The 25640-nt window shown below is 51.6% G+C and overlaps 1 protein-coding gene across 3 annotated transcripts in view; it reads left to right on the forward strand.

Moving 5' to 3' along the window:
- The window catches only part of SNED1 (sushi, nidogen and EGF like domains 1), a 50386-nt gene extending 25874 nt beyond the window's left edge, over positions 1–24512 (forward strand). The window contains exons 15-31 of one of the 3 annotated variants that reach the window (XM_045575718.1): positions 115–228; positions 5472–5585; positions 6206–6319; positions 6650–6763; positions 7632–7745; positions 8189–8485; positions 9520–9703; positions 11536–11648; positions 12386–12667; positions 13786–13930; positions 14008–14105; positions 15483–15575; positions 16226–16342; positions 16784–16871; positions 20814–20897; positions 21721–21764; positions 23177–24512. In XM_045575718.1, coding sequence (XP_045431674.1) covers positions 115–228; positions 5472–5585; positions 6206–6319; positions 6650–6763; positions 7632–7745; positions 8189–8485; positions 9520–9703; positions 11536–11648; positions 12386–12667; positions 13786–13930; positions 14008–14105; positions 15483–15575; positions 16226–16342; positions 16784–16871; positions 20814–20897; positions 21721–21757 — 2108 coding nt within the window. In that variant the 3' untranslated portion in view covers positions 21758–21764; positions 23177–24512. The remainder of the gene's footprint in view (positions 1–114; positions 229–5471; positions 5586–6205; positions 6320–6649; positions 6764–7631; positions 7746–8188; positions 8486–9519; positions 9704–11535; positions 11649–12385; positions 12668–13785; positions 13931–14007; positions 14106–15482; positions 15576–16225; positions 16343–16783; positions 16872–20813; positions 20898–21720; positions 21765–23176) is intronic. The other 2 variants (XM_045575719.1, XM_045575720.1) reach the window with 2 other exon arrangements.
- The last annotated feature ends 1128 nt before the right edge of the window (positions 24513–25640 follow it).

Consider the following 25640-nt stretch of genomic DNA (forward strand, 5'->3'; position numbering starts at 1 on the left):
TGGCCAAGGCGGGGGTGGGGGGGATAGGCAGAGCAGCACAGAAGGGACATCTCTGTGCAGCCCAGGAGCCAGTGGGGGGAAGTGATGGTAATAGTGGCCCCTGTGACCTTACAGCCCCCTCCCCCTGCTTCCGGAGCCCCTGTGTGAATGGGGGTACCTGCGAGGACCTGGGCACAGACTTCTCCTGCCGCTGCCAAGCTGGCTACACAGGACGCCGGTGCCAGGCGGGTGAGAAGGCTGGGGGCCTGGGGTGGGGGCAAAGGAGTTCTTCCTAATCCTGGAAGAGCAAAGGATAGTGTGCAGAGGGTGGAGGAAACAGAAGGGAAGGAAGGAAACCTCTGGGCAGCTTATCCTGATGGTCAAGGCAGGCTGTGCGGGGAGCAGGGGTTCCGAGCTCTGTGGCCTGGTGGGCAGAGTAGTGGGGCTGGGCAGGTGCCCTGCACCCTCTAGGAGATCATGCATGCCATGTGGCGCTTCAACGGCACACAGCTAGGCTCAATGGCATGGTACTCATGGGACCAAGGCTCTGAGCGCCCCTAATTCCATCTGGGTCTGCCAGCTGCAGGGTGTCTGGAGTGAGCCTCCCCAATGCCATGGTGATCTGTGGGCTCTCTGGGGTGGGGCAGGTGGGTGGGCAGAACCAGTGAGGCCATGCCTTCATGGAGGAGCCCAGGTGTGCAGTTCTGGCCCGCTCTGCCCCTCCTCCCTTTGTTCTCCTCCAGAATTGAGGTAGTATAGCCCAGTGGTGAGGGTGGGATGGCCAGTGCAGTTCCACTCCTGACCATCCTCTAAGGGCTCCCTGTCCTCAGAGCAGCCCAGACTCTGCAGATGGAGCAGCTGATGGGAGCCCAAGGGCAGAGTCCCAAAGAAATAGATCAGATTCAGGCCGCACCACCTCCTGCTCTAGGCCCTTCCCAGACCTGTGGAATCAGACCCCCCACTGACCAAGCCCTGGAGGCCCCCACATGTTGAGGCGTGCTGCTCTAGGGGACATCATCCAGGCTCCCACAGTGCTGCTGCGTGGTCTGGAGCCAGGGCACCCTTTGACGATGCCCGTGGGGTCACGGGGCTGCTAACACAACTGCAGGGTTATTGCGTTGAACCAAAGCATTCCAAATTGTTCATCAGAAAATCTGTGTGATGTTTACACATTTTTCATGAAACAAAGACAAATTAGTGTAGGGACAGTGACAGCATCCAGAGATGGGTGGGGCTCACAATGCATTTCTGTCTCCCAAATGTCCTGCAAAGCCCATCCGTGCCCAGAGCTCAGGGGAAGAGCTCTGGAAGACAGGTGGGCAATGCGAGCCTCGGGCAGCTTTCCTTTACTCCATTCGGTCCTTCCTAGCCCCCAGCTGGAGGGAACTGGCTAGAGACACCCGTCGCTCTCCCCAGTGTGCTGTCAGGGGAGGAGTCAGTGCCCCAGGGAATGTGAGCACTCAGCAAAGACCCCAGAGAAGTACAACCATCTCAAAAATAGTAATGAGTCCTGGCCAGTGTTCTCAGTGGTTAGAGTAGGGGTGTCGAACTCAATCAGAGAAGGGGCCAAAATCTAAAATCCAGCCTAAATTGCGGGCCGAATGGTTTACTGAACAGTCATAAACTGTCATTGTGATGGAAACGCAGCGGAGTGCAGTGATGACAGCGCGGTGCGGGCCACATTGCAAGGCCTGGCGGGACGGATTTGGCCCCCGGGCCTTGTGTTTGACACATGTGGGTTAGAGTGTCAGCCTGCACACCAAAAGGCCAAGGGTTCAATTCCCACTCCAGGGCACGTACCGATCCTTGTTATACAGGAGATTAATCTGGAATTCAAAAGCAGTTCTTCTGCTGAATTGACTGGACAGGCTGAGCCACCAACAGGGGAAGAAAATTAGCGTCTGAGGCGATTTTACTTATGCCACTTCTTAAACCTAGAATAAACATTATCTTAGATAGAGAAGCATACCCCTCAAAACTGGAAACAAGAGAAGGATGCCCATTACCACTAAGTCTAACCAGACTTATATTGGTTATGCTAGTCAATGCAATAAAGAAAAAAATTAATTTTATGAAAATGCTAAAGGAGGATGTAAAAATGTCAGTATTTTTAGATGATACAGTTGTGTTTAATCTATAAACTACTAAAATATGATAGAAAATACAACATATTTAGTAGATATGGGTGATTATAACAAAATTAGTTGCATTTTTATATTTCAAAAACATTCAGAAAAAAATCTATAATAATAAAATCATAATATGCTAATTAGACCGAACAGCCCAACAACTTTCCAGACTATGAGGACTGAACTCCTTGCACAAATTTCATGCATCAGGTCTCTAGTATATAAATAAATAAACATTTAGAGAATTTAATTATAAAAAACATATATAGAGAGAGAAATCCATGAAACCAAAATCTGGTTCCTTGAAAAAGGCCAATGAAATAGATAACCTCTATCTAGACTGATCAAGAAAAATAAAGAAAAATTGGCAATATTTGAATGAAAGAAGAGACATCACTAATGACCCCACCAATGTTTAAAGGACAACAGGGGGATTGTCACTTTAGGCCAATATATTCGACAATCTAGATAAAATTGATGAATACCTTGAAAGACTCAAATTACCAGAACTGGCAGAAGGAAAACTAGAAAATATGAATATCCCTATATCTATTAAATTTTATTTGGAATGAAAAACCTTCCTGCAAATAAAATATCAGGACCAGATTTTCATAACACTGGTGAATTTTATCAAGCATCTAAGAAAGGAATTATACCGTATACAAGCTCTTAGAAAACACAGGGGAAAGAGTATTTCTCTACTTATTTTATGAGACCAGTATTTCTGTGATACCAAAACAAGACAGAGACATTACAAAAAAATGAATTATAGATAACATTCTCATGACATACATACAAAAATCCTAACAATGTGTTACTAAATTAAACTCAGTACTACATAAAAAGTAAAACCATCATGACCAAGTGAAGATTTATCTCTAGAGCACAGGCTGGTTTAACATCTGGAAATCAATCAATGTAATACACCATATTAGGAGATAAAGGAGGAAACCATATGATCACCTCAATAGAGGCAGAAAACTAAGAGTAGAAGAGCATTTCTTCAACCTGATGAAGGGAACCCATGAAAAACTCAACAGCCAATAATATACTTAATGATGACTGGCTTCCTGCCATAACAGTATTGAAGCAAAGGTGTCCATCTCACCAACTCCTCCCAATGTGGTCCTGGAGACCCCAGACAGGGCCATGGACAAGAGGAACTAAGGATGTATCTACTGGAAAAGAAGCAGTGAAGATGACAGAATAGTGAACATAGAAAATGCTAAGGCAATTCTACAAAAGAACTAATAAGTTAATTTAACTAGATCACAGGATTCAGAGTCAACATACAGAACCAGTTGTATTTTCATATTCTAGCAGTGAACACGTGGGAAATGAAGTGAAACAAAATGATGTAAAATGGTATCAACATCATGATAAATTTTTATGTGTGAAATTCATTATAGCATACATATAAAGGCCAAAATTATAAACTTTCTTTTTTTAAATATATTTTTATTGGTTTCAAAGAGGAAAGGGGAGAGAGAGAAACATCAATGATGTGAGAGAATCATTGATTGGCTGCCTCCTGCACACTCCCCTACTGGGTATTGAGCCCACAACCTGGACCTTTCAGTCTACAGGCCTATCCTCTATCCACTGAACTATCTCAGCTTGGGCTATAAACTTCTTTAAAAAGGATGAGAAAATCTTCACCACGGCAGAAATAAAATTTCCATGCACTTTGAGAAATATTACATTGGTTTCCCACTTCTCACCATACACAACAATCAATTCCAGATGGATTAAGGATTAAAATTTTTTAAAACTATATACACTGAGTGGCCAGATTATTATGATCTCTGAATGCATAATAATCTGGCCACTCAGAGTGTGTGTGTGTGTGTGTGTGTGTGTGTGTGTGTGTGTGTGTGTGTATTAGAGGCCCAGTGCATGGGGTCTGGTCAGCCTGGACAGGGGGAGGGAACATGAGGGGTTGGCTGGCCTGCCTGCTGATCGAACTCCTGGTTAAGGGGACAATTTGCATATTAGCCTTTTATTATATAGGATATACTCTGAGTGGCCAGATTATTATGCTTTTAGAGATCATAATAATCTGGCCACTCAGTGTATATTTGTGTGGGAAATATAGGTAAATATTTTTTTGGCCTTGGGGTAAGAAAAGATTCCATAAGCCAGAAAAATAAAGCACTAACTATAAAAGGGGAAAAATGGGCAAATTGACTATGAAAATTAGGAACTTAAAGAAAAAAGTGAAATATAAAGTATAAACTGGTTTCAAGAATATATGAAGAACTCTATGAATCAATAAGAAAAGAATAATCAACCCAACAGGAAAATCAGCAAAACTCACAAACGGGTATTTCATGGAGAAGGAGGTACACAGAACCAGTGAAAGTAAAGAATGCAGCAACCACCCATATGCCAATCAAAAGCATGCCGAGATGCATGCAGTTGGCCAAACTTCTGGAGTTGAAGAGGCCTATGTGTTGGTGATGATGTGGATCCATAGGATTTGTGAGAAAACTGCTGGAGGAAGTGCAAATTGTTTAAGCACTTTGAATACCACTTGTTAATCTGTCTATTGAGCTGTTCATATAAGTTGTATCCTAGCAACTCCACTTCTCGGTGCACATCCACAAGCAGTAGATGGAGAAGCAGACACAGAAACACTGGTTTTGCAATAGTAAAAAGTCTAGGACCAGCCCAAGTGTGCACAAAACAAGGATGGGTGAAGTATAGTATAATCACACTGTGGAATATTATACAGCCATGAAAAGGGGGTCCCACAGAGACCCACAGCAACATGGAGATGTCTTATTAATGTAGCGTGGATAGAGAAGAGTACATATACTGTTGATAAAGTCCATAAATAGCCAAAGCAAACCCATGTACAGTATTGGTTAGGCAAATCATAAAAATTTAAATTTAAACAGGCACAGAAATGAAAGCCACAGAAATTTGTGTCATCTGGGGTGGGGATGTGCACATGACCTGATGAGCCCCTCAGCATTCTGCTGCCCAGGTTGAGTGCAGCTCCAGGAGTCATTATATCATTACCATCTATTTACTCACATGTTGTTAAGCATTCAAATTAAACTTTTCTAAATTGAACATGTTGAATTCAGTAGCACAACTCCCAGTTTAAGAAACACACAGGGTGAACATGTTAAAACAAAGGACTCAACCCCATTGCATTGTTTTCGTACATGACTGTTATTAATTGAATTGGGCCCGTCCACCTGAGCTCGGAAATTGAATTCCACAGTGTCTCTCAGAACAAAACTCATTTATATGCATCTTAATTTGGCTTCAAGCCATTACCTCTAATGACGGCAACATTGCTTTATTCTTGGATCTCTCCTGGCACCCGTGCACCTGGGCACTCCACCCTCCCAGAAATTGACGAGTGCAGATCCCAGCCATGCCTGCACGGGGGCTCCTGCCAGGATCGAGTCGCCGGGTACCTGTGTGTCTGCAGCCCAGGACATGAAGGAGCCCACTGTGAGCTGGGTAAGACAGCCTGGCCCTCACCACGGGCAGCAGCTCCGCAGCCTGACCAGGGCCTGCCCTGACCCCTCTTCACCCTGGCTGGTGTCTGCCTGGCTACACACTCAGGCCCCTGCCAGCTCTGCCTCCACCTATCTGGGGGGATTGGGAGCTTGGCTGAGAAACACTGATTGTCTTCTCTTGCTCCTGCAGACTGGCTTCAGGGGCAGACAAGATGGGGTTCAGAGAGGGCAGGTCACAGCCCTGATACCTGGCCAGTGCTCCAAGCTGGTGGAGGGAGTGGGGGCCTGCCAGGTGCCCGCTGCACGAGCCCTGCACTCCTTACATCTGGGTGGGGCTCTAAGCCTTGAGACAGGGACACCACCCAGGCGAGGCCAGGCCCAGGATGTCTAGCCTGGACAATAAATTTGGGAGTAGCTTGGGGTGGCGGCTTTGTGGGGCACGCAGTGAAGAGAGCAGGAGTGAGGCAGAAGCCTCAGGCTGAGCACAGAACCCTGGAGGTTATGTAAGTCCATGTAGGCCCATGTAAGCCCATATAAGACCATGGGGGGGGGGTCCTTATAGGCCCATTAGGTCCATGTGGGGCCATGTAGGCCATGCAGCCCCATGTCCTGTCTTTTCAGACACAGATGAGTGCCAGGCGCAGCCCTGCAGAAACGGAGGCTCCTGTAGGGACCTCCCAGGAGCCTTTGTGTGCCAGTGCCCCGCAGGCTTCACTGGAGTCCACTGCGAGACAGGTAGGGGCTATGCTTGGGTGAGTCCCCTTGTGCCCAGGCCCTCACCCACACTTGTGATGCCCCAGACACCCAGGCAAAACTGCTTTCTGAAAGCCCAGACCTTGGGCCACTCAGAGCAGAGGGGAGGGGGCAGCCACTCTGGCCCTGCTGGACAGATTCCCTGGCAGGCAGGATCCTAGGGGTGAAGGGAGAGCTGGGTACCCACCAAGGATGAGAGAGACTTCCACCCCCGGCTCGTCCACGCCGCCCTTTCCCTTCTTCCCGCTGTCCTCTCCTCCCTCCCCCAGACACCCCTTTGCCGCTCGGGCCCACTCTTTGGGTGTTCTCCAGAGGTGGATGCCTGCGACTCCAGCCCCTGCCAGCATGGAGGCCAGTGCAAGAACGGTGGCGGGGCCTACCTGTGTGTCTGCCCAGAGGGTTTCTTCGGCTATCACTGTGAGACAGGTGGGGCATGGCCCGACGATCCTCCTCTGGCTCCTTCCAAGCTCCCCCACCTCCCCTGCTGTCCCTTTCCAGCCCCGGGTCTGGGCACCCCCGTTCCTACACCTGGAATAGTCTCCCCCTGGGACAGGTCTCTCCCAGACCAGGCATTCCCTGACTTCTAACGGGTCGTGCCCCCCGCACTCCCTGCTCCCTGGGGTTGTCTCATCTGCATCTCCTCTACTGCAGTCACACCACTCTCCTGGAACAGATGTGTCCGTGGGGAAGGCTGACCTGCTTATGGGCCGGGCCTGGCGGGCAGCACTTAGCTGTGCAGGGTGGATGGGGCTTCCAGGGGGAGGCCTGTGACAGGACTGCAGACACAGGAGCCTGCCTAGGGACAAGCAAAATGATGTCGGGTAGACAGGGGCCCAGAGGCAGGGCAGCAGCTGAGAGAGTGATCAGGGACTCGCTGCTGTTTGCAAGTATTTTCCGTGGCCATGCTGGGAGCCTGTGGGCCCTGCTCTGGGTGGGGATTCAAGTCCACAAGGGTAGCTGCAGCCGCAGTGCAGAGGGAGGCCGTGGAAGGGCTAGCACTGTGCTCACCCACCACACGACACTGCCTGCCAGAGCACCTTGGCTTGGGGTGGTGGGAAGATGGCCTGGCTCAGCGTCAGAAGGCCACACCTGCCCAACCTCTGAGGAGCTCTGACCTCACATCCTGGAGTGTCCCTTCTCCTGCTCCACCCCCTAAAAGCTGCCTGATAGTACTCTCATCTCCACCAAAAACACACCCATACAGGAAGAGCCAAGTCCCCCAAGAGCAAGGCCCAGGCCAGAGGGGGGCCTGGCGACACCCCAGAGCTCAATGCCACTTTTCTCCCTCCTCCAGTGAGTGATCCCTGTTTCTCCAGCCCCTGTGGGGGTCGTGGCTACTGCCTGGCCAGCAATGGGTCCCACAGCTGTACCTGCAAAGTGGGCTACACAGGCAAGGACTGCGCCAAAGGTGAGGCATAAGGGCACCAGAATGAGGTGGTGGGGCCTCTATTCCTCACTCGGCGGGCAGTAGACATCCCAAAGGACATGCCAAAGGGTCGAGGCTCCCCCTCCACCCCAGGGCAGAGCATCTGAACAGCTGCTTCTACCAAGGAAGGAGGGGCGCATAAGTCGAAGGTGGCATGAATAGTCACGTGTGCGCATGAGGCCTTCCAGGAGGCTTAAGTGCGGTCATGTGTGTGCAGGAGCCTATCTCAGGAGCAATAGCCACAAACCAAAATGACAGCATCCCCTGCAGGTGCCAGGAGTGGCTTCCCTGCCAGCAGTGCCCACATCTGTCCCAGGGTAGCCAGGCCCCAGAGCCACCAGGCTGGGCACCTGCTTGGGGTCCGGGGCTGTGATGGCCGACAGCTGACCGCCCCCCTTCCCTTGTTCTTGACCGAAACCCTGAAGAGCTCTTCCCACCAACGGCCCTCAAGGTGGACCAAGTGGAGGAAAGTGAGGTCACCATCTCCTGGCACCCACCCGAAGGCCAGGCTGCCAGGCAGATGCTGGATGGGTATGCGGTCACCTACGCCTCCGCTGACGGCTCCTTCCGCCGCACCGACTTCGTGGACCAGAGCCGCTCCTCCCACCAGCTCCGAGCCCTGGGGGCCGGCAGGGCCTACAACATCTCCATCTTCTCCGTCAAGCGCCACGCTAACAATAGGAACGATATCAGCAGGCCCCTGGTGCTGCTTACCCGCACGCGTGAGTCGCCCCAGCGTGGCCTACCCCAGGCACAGGCCAGAGACAGGCTGACGGAGACTGGCAGGGTTAGGGAGCCAGGCTGGTGGAGGGATGTGGGGAGGAGGGACTGTCATGGGGGAAGGGCAGTGGCACGGGTGGGGTGGGAGCTACTAGGGATGGTGGGGAGCACTGGGGAGGGGGGTATAACCAGGGGAAGGGGTGCTGGGGGAAGGAGGTGGACGGGGGGGGGGGGGGGGGTGCAGCCCTGGGCAGTACAGAGCTCCCACCACACCAGGTATTGGGAGGCAAGGTCCCAGGGAAGGGAGAAGAAAGGCATCCTGGGGCAATGTGCCAGCCCTCACCGGGCACTGAGGGACAGACAGGAGTCAGGATAGGCGTGTGGTGGGAAAGGACAGCAGGGCCCTGGACGTGTGGCAGCATGGGAGTCCTGGGGAGAATAGGGATCGTCCTGAGTTTGGCTTTAGGAGGAAGTACTTTCAAGGCTGCTCGAGAAGGGGTCTGCCCAGAAAAGGCATCTGGGAGAAAGGTGGCCTCCCCTTCTTGTCAGAATGGGTTCTCCACCAGGACACCAGGGTGGGTGGGAGGATCACTGCCCACTGACTGCTGCTCCAGCACCCCCGTCTGCTCCCCTGGTCTAGGGTTTGGCCCGTACCCAGCCCCTTCTCTGGGTCAGAGGACTCTCCTGGCTTCTATCACCGACAGGCCCCAGCACCGCCCCAATGATTACATCAGTAAAGACAAGGGGTTGTCAGGAAGGGCCCTGCACCTACCCGCTAGCCTCTGGTAGAGCTGGCTGGCCCTCCGCAGCCTGCCAGGGCCGGAACCTGGGGCAGGCCCACCTGACGGAGTTCCCACTGTGGCTGAGGGATGCACTGAGCAAGCCCAGGCTGGCTGCTGCCTTACTGGGCGCCTTTCTGTGACATCCCTCCCGCCCCCGCCCCAGCACCTTCTGGAGCTTCTTCTGTTGTTTTGAGCTCCTGCTTTCCCAGGGGTAAGGAGGTGCTGACAAAGCTGAGCAACCCTTTGTCTCCCAGGCCCCCGCCCTGTCGAAGGCCTTGAGGTCACCAATGTGACGGCCAGCGCCATCTCCGTGCGGTGGGCTCTACATAGGATACGACATGCCACTGTCAGCAGTGTCCGTGTGTCCATCCGCCATCCTGAGGCCCAAGAGGACCAGTCCACCGATGTGGACAAAAGTGTGGACACGTTCACGTTCGGGTAAGAGCTCAGGCCGGCCTCCTCTCCTCCTTCCAGCTCCCCTATGGTTGGCACTGGCCTTGCCCACCTGAGGGGTAGGTGTGTGCCTCCTGTGTCCACCTGGCACCTGGTGGCCCACACAGGGCCCAGCGACATTCAGCCTGGGCTCACTCCTGCAGTACTTCCTTATAGGGATGCCAGACAAGGGGTTACGTGTCCCAAAAGAGCAGAGACACCCTGAAAGCCTGGAGGCTGTATCTCCTGCAAGGGAGTGAGGCAGACTCGCTACCTGGAGACCAGCCGGTCACGCAGAGCTCCTCCAGCCTGAGTCACCAGACCTCTCTGAGAGGAGGAAAAAACAGGCAAATGATACCTTCAAAGCTTAACCTAGGCATATAAACTTCTTATGCCCAATTATTACAAATTAATGACAAACACAACTCATTCAAAATAGCTATCGAAATCACCACTTTAACGACCCATACAGGGTCTCAGACTCCAGGCCACCCGGGGTCAGGTTGGGCAGGCAGACAGTGCTAACCGATGAGAGAGTGAGGAAGGGGGACTGGCTGGTAGCGTCCTGGGGAGGGGTGGCCTCGGCCCTGGATTCGGGGGCCTGCCGAGTAAACACAGCTCCAGCGGAGGAAATTCCCATCCAGTTACTGTGCTTGCCAACAGATGTCAGGCTGCTCATGGGAACAGCACAGCAGCGTGCAGCCCAGAGCAGTTAGGGGTCAAGGGGCTCTGTACTTGGGCATCCTCTAACCCACATGTGTCAAACACAAGGCCCGCGGGCCAAATCCGTCCCGCCAGGCCTTGCAATGTGGCCCGCACCGCGCTGTCATCACTGCACTCCGCTGCGTTTCCATCACAATGACAGTTTATTCGGCCCGCAATTTAGGCTGGATTTTAGATTTTGGCCCCTTCTCTGATTGAGTTCGACACCCCTACTAACCTATCCGAATTGTTTAAGATCAGTCTGCAGCCTCATCAAGACCCATCTTTTTCCAGTCATGTTGGTCTCCCACCAGATGGTCACCTGTGCTGGAGACAAGACTCTGCTTTAAGTGTTGCTGTCACTTTTCTTGATTGATGTCCTGCCCCACTTTCAAAGAATGATACGACAGAAACAACACCTGTGGCCCCAGGGACACTTGGTGTCTGTTGGGGTCCCCAAGACCCCTCCCACTCTTGCTGGGAGGATTTTCATTACTCAACCGAGGCAGCATGTACAGCTGAATCTGTGACAGAAACGCGATGAGCACACAAATGGGAAGAGGCCTATGGGGAGAGGTTGGGGTCCAGGCATGAGGTCCCAGAGCCCCCTCCCCATCGAGCCACACAGGACACGCTTCATTCCCCGCCACCAGTTGTGACAATACATGTGAGGACAGTCAGATACACAGTGCCCAGGGTTATTGGGGCTGGTCACAGGCGCCCCCTGCTGGTCCTGGGGAAGAGTCCAGGCTCCCAGGAGGAGGTGACAGCTCTGGGTGAACCACACTTTGCACAAACGTTAGGCTCAGCGAGGCCCTCGTGTTTGTGAGGGACTGGGGACCCACCTGGGAATTCCAGCCACGGGCCCCTTACTTGTCTGAACACCAGCCTCCTGGCCTTGCCGAGCACTCTACACAGGCCTGTGCCTTCTCGGACTCTGAACTGGACAGACAGGGAGCAGCTTCCCACCAACGAGCACCCAGGTCTCAGACCACAAATCTGCCCTCCTGGAGGCCGCCTGGGCCACCAACTAGAGACTGTCCACAGCCTAACCCCCTGCTCCGAAAGAGCCACATGCAGTCTGGCCACAGAGCCGGACACATAGCCCAAGACCATCCTGTCCTCTCTCCCCACAGTACCCTACTTCCTGGAAGGAGGTACACCGTCCAAGTGACCGCCCTCAGTGGGCTCGGGGCACTGGAGCGCCCTACTGAGAGCATGGCCTCCGCTCCATTGCACGTGTGGACCCGTGAGTACACAGTGTGGACGCTCATGGCGAGCAGAGCCTTCGGAAGCCCTCGGCTCCTTCCAGCCCACCAGTACTCGCCATAGTGGCTAAGACACTAGGACCCCAGCCCTGGCCTGCGTGTACGGGACATGGCAGTGTGCCCGGCAGTATCACACCCTCCTGCTGGGCTGGCCCCCACACCCAGCGGCTCGTGAGCACAAGGCCAGAGGGACTGCGGGCGAGGGAGCCCACTCGCTGAGCTCCATGGTGTCTCATGGGGAGTGGACACTGAGCACTGTGCTGTCAATGGTGAACCTGTGAACAAGCTGGAGGGTGGGGGTAGGGGAACAAGTGGCTTGGTGAGAGGGAAGATGTGAGCAGGGCCTGACCAGGTTGGGCAAGGAGTCAGTACAGGCTTAAATCCTCGCTCTGACCCTGAAGCTGGGACCCACTCCCCTTTTATATGTCCCAGGGGGAGGGGTGTGGCCAGGCTCACGACAGTCAGAAGTGCTACATGGGAGGGGACACTGAGCAGGAGGGGGACACTTGCTGGGTGCTGGAGGGCCACATTGTGGGGGAGGGTCTCAGGACAGGAGGAGGGTGCTACAGACCACCACTCCCATCCTTCAAGACCACAGTAACTAAATCTGGCTTCAAATGTGGTTTCTGCAGTCCATGTAAGACCTTTAAACTGTGTCCTGGGCACAAGACCCCATCAGCCCCCTTCACCTCCCTCCCCTGCTCTATGCCTCTTCCAGGGCCTCTGCCGCCAGCAAACCTGACTGCCACCCGAGTCACGGCCACCTCTGCCCATGTGGTCTGGGATGCACCCACTCCAGGCACCTCTTTGGAAGCATACATCATCAATGTGACCACCAGCCAGAGCACCAAGAGCCGCTACGTCCCCAATGGGAGGCTGGTGTCCTACACGATACGGGACCTGGTGCCCGGGCGGCGGTACCAGCTCTCAGTGACAGCCGTGCAGAGCACAGAGGGTGACCAGCTGCACAGCGAGCCTGCTCACCTCTACATCATCACCTGTGAGTGCAGGGCAGCGGGCACAGGGCCGGATGGGCCACCTGTACCCCAAGACCCTCACCTAGCATAGCCACCCTGTCCAAAGGACATCGGACAGCCTAGAAATAGGACTGTGTCAGCACGGGTGAATTTGTGTGAAAAGCGGTGGGGAAGAAAGGGTTTGTGGACAGTTGATACTAGGTCAGCAGAATGCAATTTGGAAAAGCAGCATTTCGCTCCTCACCTTGTGTGGTCCAACTCTGTGGACCCCGAAAGGCTGAACAGTAAATACAGGGAATCACCAGAAATAGGTGCTGAGAGAAGGCAGTGGTAGGACCCCAGTGAGGTGGGCAGTGTGGGAGGGTCCAGGAAAGGGGCCAGGCTGACCCAAGAGGAGCCACTGGTCAGGAGCAGGGGAAAGAAAGGCCAGGACAGCCATAGGAAGGGTTGCGGGGAGAGGCAGGAAGGAGAGCTGGAGTGGATGGACAGAAAGGGAAACAGCTCAGGAACACGGAGACTCCAATGGGCCACACTAAGGATGTGGGCCTGCCCCCAAGTGCTTGGAGGCCCTTCGGATCCCCTGAGGTTCTGCCTAGCCATGCTCATACTTTAAAGCTCACGAGAGGTACTGTGTACGATGGTGTGTCTGAGCACGGCAGGCTGCTCCGAGACTGACCAAGCTCAGCTCAGCTCCAGGGCATGTTGGGGCCACCTCCATGAGCCAATCCAGGGAGGAGGGGCTTACAGGGGGCTGAAGCATATAGCTAGATGACAAGGACCCACAGAGAAACCACCCTGTCATTCTCAGGGCAAGTGTGGGGTGGCAGCCTCAGCCAAGGGAAGACCCTCCAGGTCGAGTACCTGGCCCTGCCCCACAGGTGGGGAACCTGGGCCCAGGATGGGGGACTAGGACCAACCCCCCTCAGCACTGCCAGGCAGTGTCTGCTTCCCAGCAGGAATGCTGTGGCTCCTCCTCAGGTGGGCTGTGGGGTCTAGACTTCTCACAAAGCCACAAAGGTGCCATTGGACCGCAGGGACAGTCAGGTCCCTTTAGTTCTCTCTGAGCAGTGGGGCGACAAGAGACAAAGGGAAGCCCCAGACCTGCTTTATGTGCCCCCACCCCCTCACTCTCTACCTGCAGCCCCAAGGGATGGCGCCAACAGACGCTGGCACCGAGAAGGACTCCCCCCACGGGTGCTCAGAAACAGACCGGTCCCAGCGCGCCTGCCAGAGCTGCGTCTACTCAATGACCGTGGGGCCCTCGAAATGCCAACGCAGGCCCCCAGGTACACGCCTCTGCCATCAGCCCCCTCTGGATAACCTGGCATGGCCCTAGGCATGGTGCTCCACATGGCGACACTAGTGACTCTTCCAGCAGGTTCTCGGAGCTCGTAGACGGCAGAGGACGAGTGAGTGCCAAGTTCAGTGGCTCACCTGGCAAGTCGGTCATGGTGAGATCACGTGAGTACCTTACTCACCCAACCCCAGCACAGGAGGGATGAGGCCCCTAAACCTGAACTCAAAGATGACTCCCAATGCCCACACAGCTGGACAGTGCCCACGGCCCCGGCCTCTGGGGTCAGCATGAATTGCTCATGCCATCGAGAGTCAGAGGAACCTTCCTGATACAGCCATGTGGGTTGAGGGTGCAGGTTGCTGGCAGGGCACATGAGAGAGGATGAAAAATAAACATAATAGAAGCAGGTCCAAGACATGGAAGCTTTGCTTGTGAAGCCAGGACTCCAATCACTGTTGGTAAGTAGACAGGAGAGGATGGCTCCATCTGAGCTGTTGCTACTCACAGAGGCCCCTGGACCAACAGCACCAGCCTAAATATGCAGGGCCCTGCTTGGACCGCTGCAGAGGAATCCACCTGCTAACAAGGAGCCAGGTGACTGGCACGCACAGTGTGGCCCCTGGAGCTCACATCCTCATCACACTGAGGTCATATTCCATGTTAAAAGCAGAGCCTTTGGATTTATGTCCTGCTTGGCCCAGACTAGTGGGGCCTCTGCCTGGCCCAGCAGCATAGGACATGAGCAATAGATTGAGAAGCCCTGGCCCTTCCCTCCTGGCAAAGCAGGCCTCCCCCGAAATCCTGACATGGCAGGCCCACAGATGACCTCAGACTCTGGGTGGGGATCCCCAGGCCTCACCCTCACCCTCACTACTAAGCCAGAACCCCACCTTCACAGAGTTCTTGGCCAGAGAGCCTGATCACCAGTCCAATGAGAAGTTTCTACCAATGACAGTGTTCCTAGTCAGGGGACAGGTGCACCAGGAGTGATGAGTGAGGGCAGAGCATCCATAGCCCTTGGTGACCAGAAGTGGGGAGGGCACAGGCAGGGACCTGCAGAGAAGCTGACCTGCAGTTAGGGGTGGCCAAGTGTACGGTTTGCTTGAGCACAGATATGAAGGGGGAGGAGGTGTCATCACTCCTGAGAATCAGGGGTGGCAGAGGAGATGGAGTTTGAAGGAGACTTAGAAGCTGAGGCCAGGAGGTCAGCAGGAGGCTCAGCCCTGCCTCGGGCACTGGTAACCTCCACAGAGAAGCTTTGGCCGGGGCAGCAGTGGAAGCCAGGTCCCTGTGGAGGTTGGCAGGAGGTGAGGGCTGGCCCCACTTGGAGAAAAGTAGGTCTTACTGGAGACAGTGCCAGAGGCCATGGATTCTGTGCCCAAGTCGGGGAGCCAGCAGGTGAGCGAGCATCCTACTCCTGCCACACAGGATGGCCCTACACCCTGAGGGAGGGAAGCAGCTCAGGAAGGCGGCCCAGGGACAGTCCTGGGTGGGAGGCAGCAGGCCATGTGGTCAGCACTGCTCATCCTGGTTTCTCCTAGAACCCACAGCTCTGGTGCAACTCGAGGACACCCCTGAGCAGGTCAGCCTGGCCCTGCAGCCCCCCAAACATGATGGCGACAAGGACGTGGGAAGTAAGTCAGCAGGAATGGACTTCCCGGGCTGAGCACCCACCCTGGGAAGGAGGCACTCAGCACCCCGTCCTTTTATAGACCAACTATCCAGATCTGTCTGGATGTACCCCTGCCCCAACCCTTACCACATACGGCAGCTCCCCCACTCCCACTGCCTCCCTCAGAGGAACATGTTGAGCAGAAAGGCAGGAATCCATAGAGGGGCAGCATTGAGCATGGTCCAGCTGGAGCACTGCCTGGCAGACCCAGGCTCGGTGAACAGGCCAGCAAGGCCCCTGCTAACACTGGGCTACACAGGGCCTAAACTGTCCCCAGCACAGTCCTGCAGCCAGAGAGAAGGGAGTGGAAGCACAGGCTAGGGCAAAGCTGGAGTCTCTCCTGAGACCACCAGTGCCTGAATATAATAATCTAAGCAGTGGCTTGAGGCTCCTCTGCCACGGAGGGCTCAGCACTGAGGGTCCCAGCAGCACCACTGTTTGGACCCTGGCCCTCAGGTAAGGGGGTCAGAGCCAAGCATCTCTCTGACCAGCTGAAACGAAACCACCCCTAGGGCACAGCCGTGTTAGATACAGCCAGAGGCAGCAATGTGGCAATGCCAGCAGGCCTTCCTCTAGGGTCCTAGAGAGTAACCACTCATGACCTGTTTGCAGACACCCCTGGAAACTGTACAGAAAACCCCTGTCAGAACGGAGGCACCTGCGTGCCAGGCGTGGATGCCCACAGCTGTGACTGCAGCCCAGGGTTCAAGGGCAGGCGCTGTGAGCTCGGTAAGTCAGGGGCCGTTCAGGCCTGGTCTCCAGATGTCTGTTACAGCAGCTGGGCTGAAGCTGCTGGGCCAGGGTGGGTTTGCCATGAGGTGTCCAGGCACAGAGGTGGCGGGCAGTGAATCACTGGGCTGCTCACAGCCCCAAAGTGTCAGGCCAAAAGGTGCCGCCTGGATTAGTGGGGGATCTGGGGACAGCCAGAAAGTAAGGAACACAAAGCGACAGCCACCCTACAATGAGAGGTGGATGAAGGGACTATTTTTGGCTCAGGGCCAAAGGTGATGGGAGGGAAAAGAGCCACTGGCCTCCCTCAGAAGACTTTTGGAGAGAACCAGCCTGCAGGCACCAAGGACCCCAGCCTGGGTGTGGGCCTCCCAAGGGTGCGGGAGAAGGCAGCCAGGGCCCGAGCCCCCGGTGAGCCTCAGCCTCTTTTGTGCTCTGCAGCCTGTAAAAAGCAGCCCCAGCCCTGCACACGCCTGTTCTCGGAGACAAAGTCCCTGCCAGTCTGGGAAGGAGGTGTCTGTCACCACGTGTAAGTTTCTTCCCACTGTCTCTGACCTCCGAAGTGTTTCCACAAAGTCCAGCTCACCCCAAAGAGGCTTGCTTTGACCACCTGTTCCTGCCATGTAACATGTTAGGAAACTGAGTCAGAAAGGCTGAACACCTTATCTGAGTCCATGCAGCAGGGAGCAGAGGGACAGGAGTTCTGGAACCCTGGTCCTCAGGCTCTGGACAACAGAGTCCTCTCTGCCATGGACCCCAGGAAAACTGAACAGCAGCCTGAGAACTGGAGTCGGTTCTGCCACTAAGTGGTGATGTGGCCCAGTTTTCCCATCTGTGAAATGGGCTCTGGAGGAGTTTGCCTTGCTCGCCTCTGAGGACCTTTCTTGATCACACTCTGTGACTCTGGGTCCCACTCACAATCTGGTTAGTCACCCAATACATACTAGCACTTCTGAAAGCCAGGCACAGCTCTAACCCTTGGCACACGCAGTGAACAGAACAAGCCCTAGCCCTGCCCGCGGCTCCTTCCATCCAGAGGGAAACAGCCATCCACAGACAGCATAGGTGTGTTAGACAAAGCAAGTTCTGAGCTGCACTGGGACTTAGGATCTTCATTGAAAGGCCCTCAACTTGGGGTTTTGGGAAATGGCCATCCAGAGCCATAGCAGCCACCAGCTCCCATGAAAACTCTGCTCCTGCCAGAATCTCTCCAACCCCACCCCTTCCTCGGGGTTGGGTCTGCTTCCCGCCCAGCCCAGGCTCACAGTCTTGGTTTTCACTGCAGGGACCAGACCACATTTTAACATAATGACTTATGTGGTCGGTTTAAATCTACCACATTGCTACTAGTTTTCTATGTCCCATCTAATCTTGTTACCTTTTTCTCTTTTCCTGCCTACTTCTGGATTATTTCTTAAGATTCTATTTTACCTCTCCTATTGGCTTATTGGTTATACTTTTTTGTTTAATTTTTTAGTGAATCTAGAGAGTAGCAATAAATATGCTCATCACAGTATCCCTTTATTTAAGGGAAGACTTGCCTCTACTTCCCTCTCAGTCCTGACTACCAATGTTAGACTTTTACTTCCACCATGCTCCAAGCTGCAAAATGTTGTTTTTCCTCTCAACAATATATTTTAAGATGTTGAGAGCAAAATCTCTCGTATTTACCTGCATATCCGCCATCTCCACATGTCCACCATATCCAGCACTCACCCCTACAATGTGTAGGTCTGCTAGCAATGAATTCTCTCTGCTCCTTCTAAAAATATTTTTATTTCACTTTCATTTTTTTAAAATATATTTTATTGATTTTTTACAGAGAGGAAGGGATTGAGATAGAGAGCTAGAAACGTCGATGAGAGAGAAACATCAACCAGCTGCCTCTTGCACACCCCCTACTGAGGATGTGCCTGCAACCCAGGTACATGCCCTTGACCGGAATCGAACCTGGGACCTTTCAGTCCTCAGACCGACGCTCTACCACTGAGCCAAACCAGTTTCGGCCACCTTCATTTTTTAAGGATAAAGTTGCTAAATACAAAATTCTTGGATGATACTTTTTTTCTTTCCACACTCTAAAGACGTAGATCCTTTCTTAGTCTTATGCCTTGCCTAGTTTCAGATAAGAAGACACTGAATCCCTAGCTGATTTGGATAAAGCCTCAGCCTGTGAACTCTAGGGTTCCAGTCAGGGGCACATGTCTGGGGTGTGGGCTCCATCCCCAGTGAGGGGAGAGGAGGAGGAAGTGGCCAATCAATGATTCTCATCATTGATGTTTCTATCTCTCTCTCTCTCCCTTCCTCTCCCAAATCAATAAAAATATATTTTTAAAAAAAAAGAAGACTATGAAATATGTCCCCAAACCCCCTATGGCTGCTTCTGCTTTCTCTTTATTACTAGTTTCAGGAATCTTACCTATGATGTGCTTCCATGTGGTTGTGTATGTGTCTGTGTGTTTACTCTTTGGAGTTTAATAAGTTTCTTGTATCTCTGGGTTTTTAGCTTTCATCAAATTTGGAAAAATTTGGCCATTATTTCTTTAAAATATTTTTCTGTTCCTCCACTTCTCTCCTCTCCTTTCTGAAATTCCATTTATGCATGTATTAGACTGAGGTTGTCCCATAGGTCACTGAGGCTCCTTTCATTTTTCCCCAGTCTTTTTCTCTATTCATTTGGTAGGTCCTATTGTTATGCCTTCAAATTCACTGATCTTTCCTCCTTCAGTGTCTTATTGACCACTAATCCAGTTGGCAAAATTACTAGGTATTTTCTTCAGAAGTTCCACTTAATTCTTTCTTAGATCCTCTATGTCTCTCATTATGCTTACATTTTTTCTTTAGACCACTGAACATGTGGAACAAAATTTATAATAGATGTTTAAGGCCCTTTCTACTGTTTCTGTCATTGCTCTCATCTCTAGATGCTTTTCTAATCAATTATTTTTTGCCTATTTATGAGTTTTTTTATTCTTTGTATAATTATTTAAATGTCTCATAATTTTGGTTGGATGCTGGATGTTATAAACTTTGCTCCCATATACTGGATTTTAAAATATTTTTTGTATTCTTTTCAAGAATGTTGAGTGTTTGTTTTGTTTTGTTTTGTTTTGTTTTTTGCAAGGCAGTTACTTTGAGTTTGGTTCTTTTGAAGCTTGCTAAGGGTGGCTTTAGCACCCACCTTATTCTGGGATTAATCCTGCCCCACTTCTAAGGCATGGCCTTTTTGGGGTTTCTATTTTTATAGAATGGCCTCTTATTGAGCAAGATCCCTCCACTCTGGCTCTCTTCCACTGCATGGCTCCCTCCTCTCCAGTGCTCCACCCCACAAAGCCCCACTGCCTCTCCCTTCCCAATTCCAATCTGTTTCCTCAACCTACAATCACTGCTTGGATCCCCTGACCTGAAATGAAGTCAAAAAGTATCTCCAGAATAAGTTCCAGGGTGACCACAGGACTCATCTCACTCATTTCCCTTCTCTCAGGGATCACAGTCTTGCTCTGTATTCTAATATCTGGAAGAAAAAAAAAAATTACTTCTTATATTCTGTCCAGTTCTCTGGTTGTTTGCATTGGGAGGTAGTTCCATATCCTGTTACTCCCTGATGGCCAGAAGTCTTACCGAAGGCCTTAACTCCCAATGGCTCTCCTAGACTGAGCACATGAGCTGGAGCTGTGCCCATCCAACTCCCTGGATCTCTCTTTCTTGATGTTTGAGAGCTTTAAAAAGAACCAAAATCCTTACCATTCATTATCATCTATAAACCTGTGAGAGAGGTAATATTTTACACAAAATTGAGGCTTAAGTTCCAGAGACATGCTAGGTGGAGCATGAAGTCAGCTCTCCTGTTTTACGCTGTTCACATCTAATGCCTGCATCTCCAAGGCTTCTTACGGTGAATTGCCCATCAATGGAAAAGTGGGTCATTGCATCTCAAGACCACTAGGCCAAGTAGCCTACCCTAAGCAAGATATGTCTTTTAAATTTCACATTTTCTCTCTTAATATCATATAACTCTCAATATTCCTCAAAATATATTTAAAATGGGTGTATCTCATTTCATATAAATTATGCCTTGGTAAAGTTAATTTTAAAAATTACATGACTCTCCGGTCTGCGGACTGAAAGGTCCCAGGTTCGATTCCGGTCAAGGGCATGTACCTTGGTTGCGGGCACATCCCCAGTAGGGGGTGTGCAAGAGGCAGCTGGTTGATGTTTCTCTCTCATCGACGTTTCTAGCTCTCTATCTCAATCTCCCTTCCTCTCTGTAAGAAAAAAAAAAAGAAAAAAAAATTACATGACTCTTATGTGGGACATTTCAATACATCCCTATAAGGTCAAGTTTTATTAAGAAAATAATGGCCTTGCCCTCAAACACCTGCACCGTTACCTGGTCTCCATGTAGCGGAGGTGAACCAGCTGGGCACCATCCTGCTCAAGTTCCTGCCTTGATGGAGCTTTTTTGTGACAGGTATAAACGAGTCTACAAGGTACACCAGGATATCTGCTTCAAAGAGAGCTGTGAGAGCACAAGCATCAAGAAAACCCCAAGCAGGTGCGTCTCAGGAGGAGGCCCTGCTTGTCCTGCTGTGGCTCGCAGGGCACAAGCAAAGGGACTGAGCACTGTGGATGCCACCGGTCTGGGGCTGAGCCAGGCTGCATATCTGCCCAGATGTGTATGTGAGCACCCCAAACAGGAGGTGCTAGGCTAGGTGGATGCTGGGGTGGTCAGAGGTGGGTGGGTGCTGTGGGGAGGTCACAGGGTGGGTGCTAGAGTAGGTCACAGGGTGGGTGCTGGGGGTATGAGGGGTGACTCTGGTCATGCATGTGCACTCAGTATCTGGTGCTCAAATTGGAAAGCATGAGCATTAGGACAGGCCCAAGTACAAAACTGCGAATAGCGTAAGTCTGTTTACTTTTTACCCTCTCACACCCAAGTTCTTTCCCTAAAGGGCTCAAGGTAGTCACAATAGTTATTATATAAAGTACTGAGTACATCACATGCTTTCAAAAGAGCCTAGGCACAGTCTTCACAGGCCCCCAATAACTACACACACTGGTCTGCATCACTGTGTTCAGAAAAAATGGGATGACAATTCACAAGGGCTGGTGTGAGTTTGTCCTTGTCTCCCCGTCAGTAGCTCAGGCTCCCCACTGCCCCCCTTTATCCCCTTCCCCCCCCCCCCCTTTATGCTGCATGAATTACCCAGCCATTCAGTTGAGTGGTAAAGGGGCATACAGACTGCTATCCTTGGCATCGGGTACACTGATGTGTGAGCTAAAGAAAAGGGGGTGGCAGCAGGCGGTTGGGAAGAGTGTACCACAAGGTCACAGGCCCACAGTTTCTTTTCATAAACGACCTTCTCTATTCCTTTCAGGAAACGAAGTAACAGTGCAACACTGAAAACAGCGTAGGTATTAGGTACGTACTTACATTCGCAGCAGCTAGGAGAGCTGCAAGGAGGCTCTTCTAGATACCCTAGACCAGGCTTCATAACTCCAAGGGAGCTGGGTGAGAAAGAGTACATTAGGCCTCCCAGTAGACAAACCTGTGACAGATGCATCTTCGGGCAGAAACCAGGCTCTCTGCAGGGAAAACAAACGGCTTTCTCTGAAGGAAACCAAGGAAGGGTGGAGGACACAGGAATGCTAGGGGCTGGGGACTTACGGGAGTGCTTTCCAGACCCTGTAAATGGCCATCTATTGGGGGGGAGGACAGGGTGTGGAGCCTTAGTCACAACTTTTGGAAAGTTCTAAGGACTCTGTCACTGAGAGAGTGCTTAGGAGTACTCAAAAACCTTGAGATGAAAGACGCTTCCTGACTTCGGTTTCACCTAACATTTCCCAAACCCTATTGGGGTTCCACCTCCCCACATGTAAGCGGCCCAAGTCTTCACAGTCACTTGAAAGATACCGAGCTTCCCACTGACCACAGGTTCTTGTCAACACAATGTCACTCGGTGGCTGGGACAGCTCTCTGCTCTCCATCAATGAGCCAAATAGTCCATTGCCTATGTGGTAGGAGAGAGAGGGGCTCTGGGTACATGCTACTTCACACAATCCATGGTCACAATATAGCTGAGGAGTATTATTCAGAAACCTTAACCAACATCCAGAAGCAAGAGAGCCTTGCAGGTGTGGGCTCACACCGCCAGGCAGGGATCTGCAGGGGGGAAGTGCATGGTTCTCTCCAGCTGCCGTCCCGTCAGATGTGAAGTCACCCAAAGGCATCACTCCCACCTTAGGCTCCAAAGACATGCACATCCAAAACACATACGCCAAGCCCTGCAAGCAATTCATACTGGGATCAAGATCCCACAAACATGATTTGGGTATCAAATATTTATATTGTGATAAGTCACCTGAAAGAATAATATATATTTTTAAAAACTGCTCAACAAACCCATTTCTCTAAAAACAAATCAAAAACCCTTCGCTAATTATCAAATACTGGCTTTTAAAATACTAATTCTTGAAACAATGGAGAAAACACCAACCAACAGGACACAGAAATACACAGACACAGTCACACATCCAAAGCCACCACATAAGAACTCATTTCAACCCAGAGCAATGGGGCAGCATGCCTCAAGGAAAGATCAAGGGCATCACCGAATGGGGGAGCAGCCGGTGATGCTGCTGAAAGGTCCCTACCCAGGGGACATAGTCAGTCCTTGACAAACCTGCCTCACCCTGTTTACTGCCACGTTAGAGGGCAAGGACCTCAGTTCTGATGTCACAACAACATGGGGCACTAAGAGAGATGAGAAGCCACCATCGCAGAGATAAGAGTACCATTCTCATGTCCTTTTTTTTTTTTTTTTTTCTTCAAAGGATTCTGGACATTCTTGCTATAATCCATCAACCTCACAAGTTTCTAAAGCCCAGGAAGATGAGGTCTAAATTGAATTGACAAGGACACCCTGAGTGACAGGGTCCTGGCTGGAATCTGACCCCTCTGTGGCTTCGCTCCTCCGGCTTCTAGAAGACAGATGGCCAGGCGGGTCCAGCCAGGGAGGTCCTCTAGGACAGACACCTCCTAGTCCCACACTGCCTCCAGCACACGGCTGGAAATTTCCTCCAGGGTGGCCTGCATCGCTGACGAGCAGCCATCTCGTGCAGAGAGCACTGGATGAGCCTGGCAACATCCAGAAACTAGTTCCAGATTCTAAATCATAGAAAGAATTCTCTCTTTGAGACCCCACAGCCAAATTGAGGAGGAGCTGCCATGGACAACCTGCAGAGCAGAGGGTGGGGCTGGGAGGCAAGAGGGCAGACTAATGAGGGGCACAGGGAAGCAGGCTCACCTCCCCAGCAGGCCATTTACTGAGGGAGGTGAAGGTTAGTGATCCATCAACCCACCAGCAGATTTTGAAAGAGAAAATGTTCATACTAAGATGGGGTTTAGATACTTAGTCTGCCCTTTTCCCAGAAAGGGTCAGCAGGAAATATCTTGGACTTTGTGGACCAGATGATTTCTGTGGCAACAACTCAGCCCTGTGCTTGTGCACAAAAACAGCCATTGACATGTGCCTAACCCCATGAGGCTGTTACAATAAAACTTGATTTACAAAATTAGGGGCCACTTCCCCTTGACCATATGTGGCTAACCCCACTCAGGCTTCAGCTGATGCAGAGAAAGCCATCCCGGACGACAAGTCACAGCTTGGCACCAAAGACCCACCTGAGTGTCATGGAAGTGCTACACAAACCTGTTTGGGAAGGCACTTGGCGGTAGCCAGGGCTCCTCCTTACGGGTCTGAGTAATGAAGACAGGCATCTGGGGCGGGCGAGGCCACATGATATTTAAGATCCTCTTAACCCACGACTCAGGCAACACAGTGTCAGGCTACCAGGCAGCAAGCACCATCTCCACACCAATCAGCTCCCAGCAGATGCGCATCATCGCCACACCACATTCCAGAGCCTTCTGAACAGCTTTCTTCCCTGCAAGTGAGGCCACTACAGAAGCCAGCCCGCCTTGACCTGCTGGGCGCTTTAAGAGCCAACCCAACTAGAACTAGAGTCCTGGTGCGTCGTCACTGACACTGCCCAAGTCAGTTTTGCAGCCATAGGAAGCGCTCCTTCCTCTCATCTTTACAAAACATTTCTTAAAGAGTTAGAATATATTTTAGAGGAATTTTTTTTATTAAAGTTGTGTGTACATATGTCTGTGTAGTATACTTATCATTTACAGAAAGGAGGATTAGTCATTTCAAGAAATCTCTACTGTGCTCCCAGTCTCAGGGCCATCTGAAGGCATCAGCTCCATCAAGGGGCTCCAACCCTGGGTGAAAGGAGAAAACCATGACCATGAACACATGCCACTGACTCCTGCTGCAGCACTGCGACCTGTCACTGTGCGTCCACATAAGCTACAGCATCACCAGCAAATGACAAGACCAAGTGACGTCACTGGAAAAGCAGATGAAACTTCTATGACCATGTTAATGACCTCAAGCCCCTCAGCCATGAGGCAGATGTGCTCGATTTTAGCTCAGAAGCATTTGTTTTATAAGTCTACTGAATCCTGGGCTTAGTGCTGTGCGCTCTTACAATTAGCCCATTTTGATGTTGTACAAATTAAATATCTAGTATAAAGACTTCCTGACACTAAAGGAAATTACAAATCATCCTTGAAACATTCCAAACGAGCTTCCTCATGGCTCCTTCGTAAAACTCTTCTTCCTTGAAAATACTCAGTGTTCACCCAAGGAAATTAGTAATGGATCAGAAAATTGTTAGGGCATCAACATTTACTTCTGTATCAAAATCACAGGGGAACAAGCTTGAGTTGCAGTTAGCCACCTGCTGACCAGGCTGGGTGACCTGGCATCCAATCAGGCATAGATTTGGGATTTAGGGTTCCACTGTGTCTCCTAACTGGGCACAAAAACCACACTGTATGCTCTAGGGAACATGCTGATCACTTGGACACAACAAAATGGAGAATAAGTGAAAACACTGGCATGTGGTGAATTATTTTCTTGTTCAAAAATTTTGGCCCTGGCCAAGAAAGGCAGTAAAGACAAAATGTCCCCTTTCCCTACTGCACATGGCTGTCACAGAGGAAATGGAGCTCCTCGCCACCAGGGAGTCAGCGGGCAAGGGCCACTTCATGTCACCGAGCTCCAGCACCTTCCTTTAGCTGGACCGCCTCCCATGGCCAACCAGGGCCACAGATGTCTGGCTCACAAGTCCGAGGTTCCCTGAGCCACTTGTTTTGCACGCAGTGCCTCTCTCTGCAATCCCCTGGGCGCCAAGAGAAAACGAAAGCACGACTGTTTTGGCTCAGCAA

The sequence above is a fragment of the Pipistrellus kuhlii genome, unplaced genomic scaffold (assembly GCF_014108245.1).
Source record: "Pipistrellus kuhlii isolate mPipKuh1 unplaced genomic scaffold, mPipKuh1.p scaffold_m20_p_7, whole genome shotgun sequence".
In the NCBI taxonomy this organism is placed as follows: Eukaryota; Metazoa; Chordata; class Mammalia; order Chiroptera; family Vespertilionidae; genus Pipistrellus; species Pipistrellus kuhlii.